At 36.9% G+C, this 13,483-nt stretch overlaps 1 protein-coding gene across 1 annotated transcript; it reads right to left on the reverse strand.

Annotated features, from left to right (window-relative positions):
• Positions 1 to 295: 295 nt before the first annotated feature.
• Positions 296 to 1,304, reverse strand: LOC127132160 (uncharacterized). The gene has a single exon (XM_051061045.1). It carries the CDS (start codon positions 1,100 to 1,102, stop codon positions 305 to 307), a length of 798 nt encoding a protein of 265 aa, XP_050917002.1. The 5' UTR covers positions 1,103 to 1,304; the 3' UTR covers positions 296 to 304.
• Positions 1,305 to 13,483: the final 12,179 nt, after the last annotated feature.

Below are 13,483 nucleotides of genomic sequence, written 5' to 3' on the forward strand. Positions count from 1 at the left end.
AAGAATTATCCTTCTAAACTTTTTATGTATTTCTGAATGATTGAATTAAAGACCAGAACAAAAAAAAAAACAGAATGTACTCTAATGTACAACAATTCTAAGAATAGGGACTGATTTGATAATATCATAATAGTCCCAAAGGATGGGAAAACAATAAGATGATGAATAGCAGAAGAAAAAAAACAATGCTAAATTTGACTCAGTTTTTGAACTTGTTGCCAGGAAAATCTCCACCGTCCATCACTCTCTGATAAAACTATATAGACTACAACTGATCGTAGTGTAGTTTTTTTCTCTCTCACAGTTACCTGGTAGTGGTAGGAGAGAGAGAGTGAACACTTCTCTGTGCAACCAAACAGCATAAGAATCCTGCACCCGCTAACCCTTTGTTTCCCGCCAATTCTCTCACTCCATTCCAATCCTGCAACGCCGTCGTTTTGGGTGACGAAGACGACGTTGATGACTCCGTTTCATCCACTGATTCCGTACCACACGTGTCATTATCGCAAGATTCACTCGAAACTTCTTCTCCGGCCACCGCCACTTTCTGTTTCAGTTCCGGTTCCGGTAATTTTCTCCGGCGGTCTTTTATCTTTTCTCCCATTAGATCACGGTAACCTATCGCCGATATTTTTTCCAGTGCCGGAAAACCAGAACCGTCTACCACCATTGCTCCGATGTTCATTACGCCGTAGAAACTCCCCGACGGCCGACGTATTTGAACTGCGCTGAAGCAGGGACTTCTGTTACCATCACCGTTGCCGTCGCCGTTACCAGAGTTCGAAGAGAGAATATTGCTGACAAGGAACCTGACTGTACCGACTATGTGATCACGGAAGGTACCAACGGCGTAGATTGCTACACAGACGCCTGCGGTTTCGCTGGCAAGAAACTCCGGCGTTACGCGGAAGAGGAATTTATCGTTCCATGTAGGATTCTGGCCTCCGATTTTGTCGACTCGTGTTCGGAGCTTGGTGGAAGAATCGATCCACGTGAGAGCGTAGGTTTGAAACTTTCTCCGTGGTGATGGCGGTGGCTTCAAACCTTGTGCTGAGATCAAGTTGATCTCTAATACTAGCTGCGACTTCGCCGGAGACACCATTGATTATTCTCACTCTCTCGTTCTGGAGCCTTACCGTACCATCTTTTTCCTTTCTTCAACTTCCGGCGAGATGAACGGGCATGATGAATCAAGAAAAGATCAACGGTTGTGATTGCGGCGGAAAGAAGAAGAGAGAACGAAAATGGAAGGCTCGGTTAATAACCAGTGTGGGACCGATGTATATATATTTTATTTTACTGTTTGGAATTTTATTTTGTAGTTAAAGTTATAACCGTTATGGTGTCAGAAGGTAAATATTAGCTGTAAATAACTAATCAGGGGTTAAGGGGAGGTCATTAGTGAAAACCGTCTTATTGTCAGTTAACACTAACAGCGTCTTAACTGAAAAACAACAAACAAACGTCTCTAGACACCTATTTATTTAATAATAATAATAATAATAATAATAATAATAATAATAATAATAATAATAATACAAAATTAAAAGTAAGATAAAAAAAGTACAATTAAAGGTTAATCTAGTTTGTCTACTTTTACCATGAATCTCCTAATTATTTAAAAAAAAAATATTTTTCATTATAGTTGTTTTTGTTCGAAGTTATTAAATATGGAGTTTGCTATTTCCACTCTTATGTGTGCTCCTTCACTACTTTGAAAAGTCACAATCATCTTTAGTATTCGAAGATGCATCTCTAGACGCATTTTCTTAGACACTTCTATACATAAAACGAGGAGGCATCTTATTTTTGTCAAAATTTAATCTGGAGATACATCTTCGTATGTGTAAAATGTGAGTCCGAAGATGTATATCCTTAAACACCATTTATTCAAAAATTAGTGGTTGGTCCGGAGATACATCTTCGAACGCTTTTGTTTCATATCCTCGCGTCAGACCTTCCCTCTTCCTGCTTCTTCATTTTCTAAAAAATATTTATCATCCTTTCAAGCTTTTGAGTTCTCACATTCATTCAAGTGTCTCTCCATAGCAAACTTCTACCATTGAAACTCTTTCTCCTCCTTTCCAGTATCTCATACATTCAAAAATCCACTTCTCATCAATTTGATTTGGTAAGTTTTTTAAAATGCTATCTTTTTTTATGTTTTGATTTGTTAGTTGTTTAAGTTGCATTAGTAATTTTAGGTACATTAGATAGTAGCATAAACGAAATTGGTACCCTACAAGAACATACATTGACATATTTTTGGAGGTTTAGGGAAGCAATGGCGTTTCTGCCATGGCTGAGAATTGCAGGTTTGTCCGGAGATACATCTCTGGATTTTCTCAGTGTTATTTTTGGAGATGTATCTCCGAATTCGTTTCAGGATAAAATTTGGTTGATTTTGTGGGTTTGTCCTAACATGCTATTTTTCTTTGTGTTGGTTTGTAACGCAGGTGCAATTGGTGAAAATAATCCTGAAAAACACCATGGCAGAGTTAGGCTCTGACGTGTGTCTCAAACCGCGTCGATACGGCGTGAGAGAGTTGCAGCCAGGACCACAAAGCCACAAGTTGATGATAACTCGTTTGATGGTTTGCAACCATCTGGTTCGGAGTGTCGAGGTTCCAAACCATCTGGTTCTGCTTCTCATAGCCGCCTCTCTCAGGCATCCACTTCATGGGGCCACGAGTCTTCAAATGACGCAGCACACACTGAAGCCCCTGAAGCTTAGGAGGTGTTATCCAGGAGGCCCATTTGACACCTCCTTACTTCATGTCTATATATACCATGTTGCTACGTATGTTGGGAATGAGAGGTGTATTTTTTTTCTTTTGCAATGCATATGTTTTCAACTAATTAAATCTATATTGGTGGTGATATTTTCTTTTTAGAAGAGCGTATATGTTTGAAATTGGTAAACCACAATCGAAAGATATTGGAGTTGGGGCAGTCATTGGTGATGGGTTTCAGGATGTTCTTCGCTTCCGGTCTTTTCGATTTATATCCCGCTGCGTGCATGGCCGTACCCCACTGCATGCAAGCGGATTTTGCGAAGAGGTGACATTCAGAGACGTCGTTTTTCCATCTTCCTATACGTGAGATGACCATCACTTTGGATGACCTCTCATGCCTCTTGCATCTTCCCATAAAGGGAAATTATTGGGCCACAAAGGGCTCGGTCGAGAGGAATTCGTCGAGATAATGGTCACCCATTTGGGGGTTGACCCAGCTAAGGCCTCAAATGAGGCAGCTGACACAAGAGGTGGTCATGCAAGATATTTTTTTGGAAAAACTTTATAAATACCATATGCAATATGATGAGGATGACGAAGGTGACGATTTGCATGTTGACTACCATCATACTTGCGGATTGATGTGATATCTCTTGTTCTTGGTTGACACATCCACGTTTGTGGATAAAAGTGCAACCTATGTTATTAGAGTCTACCTTCAGTACTTCATCGACTTGACCGCAATTCACAAGTGTTTGATCTACCTATACTCAAAGTTGGGCGAGAGTTGTCTTTGGAAGACAAAGCAGATGACGGAGAGTTGCACGCTGCTTACGATAATTTATTATTATTAATATTGTAGTTGAACCATTTTCAAGGATGGATCATCACCCACTTCCCTCGCATCACTGGATGGAAAGTTATGCCTACACACATTGAGGACTGGTCGCGTGCTGCCACATTTCTTCTGTACATGAAGAATAATGCAGCCAAGCCATTCGAAATTCATCTTGACCATCATGTAACAAATGACATTTTCTTCTGCCCATACAGGGGTAACCGCGAGATGCGTCCATTTGACGTCTTTCCCTTAAACTACATATGGATGGCATGAATGATGCGACAATGTGGATATCTATAAATTATTCTGATACCCCTTATGAGTCCGCTCCTCCCACCATCTTCCGCAGAGATCTCAATGTGATACTTGACGATTTCGAGAGTCACGTGGTACCAGAGGAGTATCGCAGGGGTACTAGCTCATGAATAGTGAGTCTATGCAAATGACTACATGATATGATTTTGTAGGGTATGACACCCTATCATGACACCAGATTCTCCAAGAAGACCACCTAGGCCAGTTAACCAAGAGGTACTTAAGGCTAGGAATGACAACACCGAAGACGTGCCAGCGGTCTGTCGGTGTGTTGTGGAGATGCGTAACACACACATAGAGGCTCAAGTTTTTGTGGAAGCCAGTCTTCATTTGGACCTCGTGGAGAACATCATTTTCAAGTTACGGAGTGACGTGTAGTACAGGTGGAGGAGAAGGCAAGGGGTTAGACATACCCAATAGTTTATGTTTGGATGTATTATTCTTTTGTATTTTTGGACAAATGTTATGTATGATCTTTTACTTTCATTTAACTTTAATATAAACTTGATTTTAATTTAATATAATTTGGCCTAAAATAATTATGATGTTGGGACAATGATGTTTCTCTGAAATGATTCAGGGGGTTTCCGAAAATGCATCTCCAAAATAATCCCCCTTGCCATTAACATGCTTTCAATATCTTTTAAAGGATTTTAAGGGATATTTTGGAGATGCATCTTCGTGCACACCCAAGTAACATACATAGATGCATCTCAGGACCATATTTTGTTCAAAATAGGATGGATCTCATAAAAGTAAAGCCTGGTGTGATTCTGAGTGTGTCCGAAGATGCATCACTGAATGCATGAAGGGAATTTTTGGGTTTCCAGAGGTTTAGGATGCACCTTTAAGGATGGAAAGAACATTTCCCTTAAATATTAGTGTAGTTGCTTATTTTTATGTGTTTGAGTTTTAAAGAGAATAAATTACACTATCATTTTCTTCAGGGAATTATTAACCCCGCCCTAAGTGGTGAGAAAACACCCTATGAAAATCTGAAATTGTCCCTCAGATTCCGGAGATGCATCTCCGGACGCACCACGCGCTTTAGTTAAAATGTTAAAGTTGAGTCACACTCAAGATGATTTTCAAAATTTATTCTGGAGATGCATCTCTGGAACAATTTAATAAACACTCCATGCATTCCTCATCGAAATGCCTTTTTTTATAAATAAATTGAGCCAGAGATGTATCTCCGTATTCACACCAGACATAGTACGAAGATGCATATCCAAAATTAACTAGACATAAATTTTGACTTTGATTTTTAGAGATGCTCTGATGAATTAGGTGATATGTTATTGTTATACTATCATTTTCTATTTTTTTTTGTATAAATTAAACCATACAACCAATGTGAAGAAAATGACATATAAAGTAATGAATCCATAATACACAATGAAGTCAAAATAAGTAAAAATAAAATATAGCGTCCCTCATGTACTGCAGTGTCTCCCGTGTCTCCTCCATCATAGCATATAGAGTGTCCCTGGCCTCAGAGCCATCCGTAAAGAGTCCTTGATCAATACCTTCATGCGTAATCTCTATGATGTAGCGACATCTCAACAATAGATCAACAACATGATGTTCTCTAACATGCTCATCCCCTAGTATCTCCTGATGAGCTGACCTATATGGATCTCCCTAAGCATCATGTATCATATAAGGATGCCATCTCCCGGAGCATCATGTATTATATAACAAACATGATTTATAAAGAATGAATCTAATTAAATTTTACCTCCTCGTCCTAGACATGTCTGGTAGTATGGTTCGACTAAAGAGGCAGTAGTGACAAGTCTGACGGGCCTCTTCTAAACCCTCAAGTGCTTACGGTGCCTCACGTTCCTAGAGTGCCTTTAGTGCCTCATGTGCTTGGGGTGCCTCTGGTTCCCCGGGTACCTCTGGTGACTCTGGTACTTATGTGCCTCGAGTGCCTGTATAAGTTAAACATGTCTCTTATGATAAGACGGAGGTGGAGATGCATGAGTAGGTGACACCCATCTCCCACGGGAAGAAGAAGTCAGCGATGTTGAGCTCCCTAAGAGGGCGCATCCGCAGAAACCGGGCTAGAAATATTAGGTACCCATGATGGTTGAGTCTTTTCCCTTCGAACTGATGCATATCGTGCAATCTTGTCGTGCCTCAGTTTGTCTTGCCTATTAGCCGTAATACCTACAAGTTAACCACACAAGTGTTATACATATGAAACACAATGAGTTCACGCAATAAAAACAAAAAAAATGCAGACTTATAAATTTCGGAGATGCATCTCCAGTTTATGGAAACCAAAACGTTGAAATTTTTTAGAAATCCATCTCCGGAATTTTCTCCAACCAAGAATAGAATTTTCATATCCCAATTTTGCTCCTCATTCAATAAATCGATACATACATCGTGACATTCACATCATCTGCATATCATAACATACACTTCATCTTGCATAATGCCTAAAATGTTGACCAAGACAAATTTTCGGAACTACAAGCAGATCGGTCGAACTTATCCTCAAATATACGTGAAATTAGCAGGCGAAAAATTTCAGAATCGAGCTTGCAACGTCAATTTTATTAATCTATGGTTCACATAGTTTAACTTGGCGTGCTCGTTTTATTTTTCGACTACTTTTTCGATCGCATTTTGATCAGTCTGAACCTTTTAACCGGTCATTTTTTATTTCAAAATTTAATCAAAATTCGTATATTTTTCAGAAGTTTATTTTGCGCTAACCATTTTAGTGCATTCATTTTAATTTTTCGAGCATTTTCATGTCCGATTTTTATTCATTTTGAGTCATTTTATTTTTATTCTTTTATCAAATTGTTTGAAATAATTAAATAGGATTAGTTGTAGTCTCATTTTAATTTTATTCTGATTATTTTGAGATATTTGATTCTATTTGTTTTAATTTGTTTTAAGTCATTTTGTCACATAAGTAACACTAAAAAAACATATGTGGAATTGTAGATTTAATAACCCTAAATCGTGTGATATATATATATATATATATATATATATATATATATATATATATATATATATATATATATATATATATATATATATATATATATATATATATATGGGACTTCTCAAATGAGAGCAAATATTATAATGAGAAATGAAAGGAGAGCATGTAAACCGTTAGATTTAATTTATGGCTCAGATAATTTTGTCTGAAAATTTATGCATGTGAGTCACTATCTTTCTTCTACCCACATTTCTATTTTGCGCACAATTTTACTACACTACCTACGTCGGTTGCGTTATTCTTTTCCTCTCATCTTTATTACATTTTTCTCATTTTAGATTAATATACATGGGTGTCACACCCTGATTTTGACCCTGAATCACCAATTTAACACATTCGTCATAGTCGTTGCATCTTTGCATATCATAACATGCATTCCCTACCGCATAATGCCTAGAATGTTAGTCGAAATAAATTTTCAGATTTAGAGACAAAGCGATTGAATTAATTATCAGATGTGTGTCAAAACAACAGGCGATAAAGTTTCAAAATCAAACTTGAAGACATCAGTTTTATTAATCTACGTTTCACGTAGTTTAATCTGGTGTGCTCGATTTATTTTTCGGCTAATTTTTTGGTCACATTTTGGTTCGTCTAAGCATTTAACCGATCATTTTTCGTTTCAAAATTGGCTCAAACAATGCATATTTCCGAGAAGTTTATTTCGCATTGATTAGTGTGGTGCAGTCATTTTAATTTTTTGGGGCACTTTCATGCCCGATTTTTATACATTTTCAGTCATTATTTTTATTTTATTGTGGTTATTTTGAAAACTGTGAATTTTATTGGTGTTAATTAATTAAATTTGATTTTAATCAATTAAATTTTTTTAAAAGGGATAATTTTTACATTTTAAATCATTTAACAAATTATGCTTCTTTGTTTTGATCCTGACCGTCAGATTCAGTTAATCAATGAACTATAATTTCTATCTTTATGATTCCCTCTTAACCAATCAGAAATAAGAATATTAAAATAAAAAATGAAAATAGCGGGTGGCATAAGAGGGTGGCGTGACAATAGCTGACAAGAGAGGTTAGAGAAATGTCCATTTCATCTGTACCGATCCAAATGCAATACAATGAAAAAAGAGCATCCAATGCTCCTTTAACCCTCCCACATAATGCCATTTGTCCTCCAACAGTTCCACTAGCCAATTTTTGAATATTATCTTTCTGACTTTTTTGGGAGAAGGATAATAATACCTCTGCTCTATCAATTTTGGAAAGAAAAAAAACATAAACCATAAACTCATCCAGCAACTCACGTAACCCTCTCTACTTCATGCACTACCACCAATTTTTTCAACTCTCTCACTTCAAACACTCCATTCCTCCACCTTATAGCAACTTAAACTCTCCTCACACCCATTTTTTAACACATCTCATCTTTCTCATAAAAAAAAACACGACTTCCATCACCCCCATAATTTCCAAAAAAAAACAACCAAACTCCCTCTCTACACTATTCGTTATCCATCTTCCCACCTCATCTCATTTAAAAAAAAAATCAAAAAAACTTACTATATAAGAGAGACTACAGGAAAGAGGGTGTCAATTTCATGACATGAATTCTCTCTTTCAAGTTCTAAGGATGTGAAGAAAAGCAAAAGTAACACAAAAACAACTCATAAAACTTTACTCAAACCATAATGCCTCATAACTTGTTACTACGTCGAATCCGTATGCAATAACAACACTCACAACTCTCAACCATTACCACCTCTCAACCATACACCAACAACCATTTTCGTTCCTCGCTGTCACCTCCTTCTATCACCATTTGTTCACTTGCACAAACACCATGCAACAACAAACTCACGTTTGCAACAGACTTCCACCGAAATCAAGCTAAACTGGACCTAAACAATAATAAGCAATACTGCAAACTGCAACAAACTATCGACATCCTTCATACTGTCGGTTCTCCCTCCTTTCCTTCTCGCTCTAATCGCACAAAGCTAACCCCGTAGACGAGGTAAGCTTCTTCTTTCATCTTAGATTTTAGTTGGTAGTTGTTTTTCTTATGAGATAGTTCTAATGAGAGGTAAACATTGATAAATGATAGAGTTTTTGTATTGTTGAAAATCAAATATTGTTGTTGTCTCTTCATGAGTCAGGGGGAGTTTAAGTTTTAAGAAGAAATGTTTCTTTCTTTTTCTGTATTTTACATTGAGACAAGGAAGGATATATTACGTTTTTATTATTATTTCCTTAACCTGCCACATGTCCAGTCCGCATTAGTTAGTATTTGAATTTTAAAAAAAAAAAGAAAAGAGAAGGGATGCTTGAATCAGGAAAGCACTCCATTTCGGTCCTTATTTTTTCTTTCTTTCTTCTTTTTCTTTATTTGATAATATTAATTTTATTTAGGGCTTTAGAATATTTAATTGGGTTGGGCCCAATCTCCTTTCAATATTCACACCCCTGTCCATTCTTTCATTCGCCATTTTTCTATCTCCTTTTACTTTAGTTTTCGATTTTCTTTTATATATTTTGTTATTCCTTGATTAATTTTTAAATTGCTAACTAATTAATTATTCATTAATTTATTATTTTATTTGTAGTTTAATTAATTATTTGTTTTTTTATTTAGTAATTAAATAGTTTTTGATTAGAATGTTTTTTTTGTTTGTTAAAGAAGGATTTCATTTAAGTAATTGATGTGTCGGTTGTGTTGCGACTTTGGAGTTAAAATTCAATTTAACTTTCGAAAATTGTTTGGACGCATAGATTTCAGCTCGACTTTTAATAGAGTGACTCATATATGAATCCATTCTAAGTAAGTATGAACTAAATTCAGTTTGCTTTCAATTTCGGTCGGTTTCCGGTCCCGTGGCTTACTCTTGGGCCTTCTTACAATGAGTTTAATTTATTTCGGCTTCATGGCTTACTCTTGGGCCTTCTTACAATGAGCTTTTAAGCAATATAAACTTAATTTTCAATAATTTCATACCTTTTCACATTAATCATTTTAAATTTAATTTCAAATCTTTCCTCAATAAAATCTGAAGAAAAAGATTTCCCTGGATGGAATATCCAGTCGTAATCCCGAATATTAGGCCCAAGTTGTAAGAGCTTGTAAGCCCTATGTATTTGTCTTCTCCTCAAAATGCTACAACATTCAAATCATTTTCATAAGTGAATCTGAAGAAAAAGATTATCATGAATGGAATATCCAGTCGTAATCCCGAATATTAGGCCCAAGTTGTAAGAGCTTGTAAGTCATATGTAAATATTCAAACGTCTTTTCTCAATAAAATTGAAAGAAAAAGATTACCTGGGTGAAAGGTCCAGACGTAGTCCCGAGGATGAGACCCAAGTTGTAAGAGCTTGCAAGTCATAAATACTCGTCTTTCAAGCCCAAAAATACATTCAACCAATCAAACTTTTTCTTTTGCCGCCGTGCGATTGATCAGGAAAACATTTTCATAAAAGAAAGATGTTTTGTCTTAAGATGATGCAAAACAATGTTTCGTCCACAATTGTTGAGTTGAGATAAGTGATGTTTTTCCGAATGTTGATTTGTAAATCAATTCGATGTGTGGTATACGTCCGCTCCTTATCTATTTTGGGTAAAACAACGTTCTTCGTTGATTAATACAATATAACTTTCGCTAAAATCGATCAACAAACAAACATTTTTCTACCCAGAACTACGTAAGCCTTGAGTTCTCTATTGCACCCGGAGATACGTAGGAGCGGGATTTGTAAATCTTGTCAGGCCCATTAATAAAAAACTTAGGTTTAGTCCCCTTCGTTGCAAAATCCAAAAACATCTCCTCCTTTCTTTGGATCATATTCTTCTTTCCTTCATAATAACTTGAGAAGCTTAATATTTCAAGCTAACACTAACGCGCATAATTAACCTAATGGTTCCCATTGAGTACAACGGACGTGAGGGGTGCTAATACCTTCCCCTTGCGTAATCGACTCCCGAACCTTGATATCGGTTGCGATGACCATAATCATTATCGTTCTTTCTTGCGTTTTATCGATATTTCCCCTTTCCTTTTTAGGAATAGATAAAGTTCGGTGGCGACTTTGTTCAGTCCATCATGCGACCGTGCGATTGCGCTTCGCTAGGTCGTATTCTCATTTTACGAGGTGTGATAGATGGCGACTCTGCTGGGGAATGATGATTTCCCTAAGTGAGTCAAGCCTAGTTAGGTCGATTGTGTGCCTTTTTTTGTGTACTAGTGTGGCTTTTCTTTATTGTTTTTGCTATCTTTATTGTCATATTGATATAATCTGTTGTATTGGTTTCATTATATTTTGGTACTTGGATACCCTGATTGCAAACCTTGTGGGAAAGACTTTTTACTCGAGTCTCGAGTAAAAACATAAGATAGGACGAGGTTGAGTAGTGTGGGTCCACGAGATGAAATTCTAGTTGGGTCAGTACGAGAATCTTACTTAGAGTAGATCCTTGGGAGGATGTTGTCGCCCGACAAGTAAGTTGCCGTAAGCTTCAATATTTTCATTAGAATCCATGACTCTGAGGACCATTTGTAGAACCTTAATACTTTGACCAATTAGGAAAGATGGTTGCGTAGTGTGGGTCCGCGAGATGAATTTCTCGTTGAATCGATGCCAGAACCTCACTTGGAGTAGATTCTTTGGATGGAGTTGATGTCCGACAAGTAAGTTGCCACATGTAACACCTCAAAATTTGCCCTCCTCTCTTGGGATTAGCATATCATATTGCATATCATTTTTAGGTCATTAGGCATTGCATATTGCATATCATGTGGTTACATTGTGCAAGTCATTCTCCCAAGTCTTGATCAGAAGATGAGGAAGTTAAAGTGCAAAGCTAGGGTTTCATTGGACTGGTTATTAATCATCTGAGGATGTGGAGGTCCAAATTAGGGTTTCATGATTCTCAAAGGATATTGGTCTTCATCTTGATTGAAGTGATTCATCATCATCATCATGGTTTGTCATCATCAAGTGTTGAAGCACATTCCTTGAGATTAGGGTTTTGACCACTAGTCAACCCTAATCAGTTGTATTGGGCCAATCAGGGCATAATCAGGAGATGGGGTTTATGATGGATATGAGGATCATTTTATGATTATATGGAGCTAATTGAGGCTAGGGTTTCACCCTTGAGCTATTTCATCAGAAGATTGGAGCTCAGATTGATCTATGCATTGCCAGATTCATCTATCAGTTGAAAAGTCAACTGTGGTCAACTGTACATGATTTGATGGATTGGAGGTGGAAATGAGTTGGATACACTTCATTCATGTTGGAACAAGTGTTATTTGACATCTCAAAGCTCAAGAATGGAGAAAATCAAGTCAGGACAAAAACTGCCAAAAATAGAAAGTGACTTGTAATGGAAGTTTCCAAAAATGGAAAGTTTTTGACCTCAAGACCACGTGTCTAAAAATGCTTCAAATGAAAAAGTGTTCAACATGAAAGTTGTAGATATTGTTCTCACCTTTCCAAAAAGTCCAAGAACTTGAAAATCCCATGTATGGTTGTCAAGTTATGGTCCAGTGAATTTCAAAAATGACCCATAATCAGGAGGGCATAACTTCCACATGGAGTGTCCAAATTGGATGTTCTTTATATGCACAAACTCCATTTGACATGTACTTTCATGGTGCATAATTGGATTTCTTCAAAAATGGTCAATGCAAAAAGTCAAATTTCAACTGAATAGTTAAATGAACCAGGGGCAAAATTGTCCAACTTGTGAAATAATTGGAATTTTTGAGTGGGGATTTTTGCAACACTTCACAAATGGCATTTGAAACTTGTTGGAATACTCATAACATGCCTAGGTTTCATGGTTTGGAAATTGGCTTTTGAAATGAACTTGGAAAAATGAACAAAGTGCCATCACATGTGGAAATTCAAAAATACACATCCAATGAACCTCCAACAAGTGGCAACAGCTCATGACAGGTGTTTAGGGTTTGTATGAGGTGGCAGTGAGCTGTCATTAGCTGGCATGTGAAAGTACATTTTTGCCCTTGGTGTGAAAATGACACTTATGCTAATCATTTGCATTTTGGCTAATTGGTGTAATTAAGCATGGATTAATCATGAGTACAAAAGCTTAATTGTAACAAACTCATAACAAAAATCACAATTCCCAAAATCAGATCCAAAATTCTCCAAATTCATCAAATTCTTCTCAAGAACACATCACACAAAATTGACCAAATCTCTCTCAATTCTTCATCCTTTTGCACGATTTCTTTTGTGTTGATCTCCATTCATCATCATCTGTAACTGTTTTGGCAAATTGGATTGAGAAGAGCCTTAAATCGTGACTGTACAAGTTTGCTCCATCAATGGTGAATCGAGATTTGGCGCAGTAGAAGCAATCTCCCTCGAACCTGAGCTTTGTATTCAACTTCTTGCAGCTTCTAGTCCATCTGTTTCAAGGAATTGAGCATCAAAACTTCATGAATCGTCACTGCCTTCAAATCAAGGTTAGGTTTCGAATGTCACCATTGCCTTCGTGTTTATGTGCGTTTGGTAGAGCTTTTCATGTAGAGCATCGTGATACAATTGGTTTGTGGAATAGTGGATTATAGCTCGA

This window comes from Lathyrus oleraceus, chromosome 3 (genome assembly GCF_024323335.1).
Source record: "Lathyrus oleraceus cultivar Zhongwan6 chromosome 3, CAAS_Psat_ZW6_1.0, whole genome shotgun sequence".
Taxonomy (NCBI): Eukaryota; Viridiplantae; Streptophyta; class Magnoliopsida; order Fabales; family Fabaceae; genus Lathyrus; species Lathyrus oleraceus.

Coding starts and splice junctions, on each gene's coding strand:
- LOC127132160 (XM_051061045.1), bottom strand. CDS start 1,102: ATGGTGTCTCCGGCGAAGTCGCAGCTAGTATTAGAGATCAACTTGATC.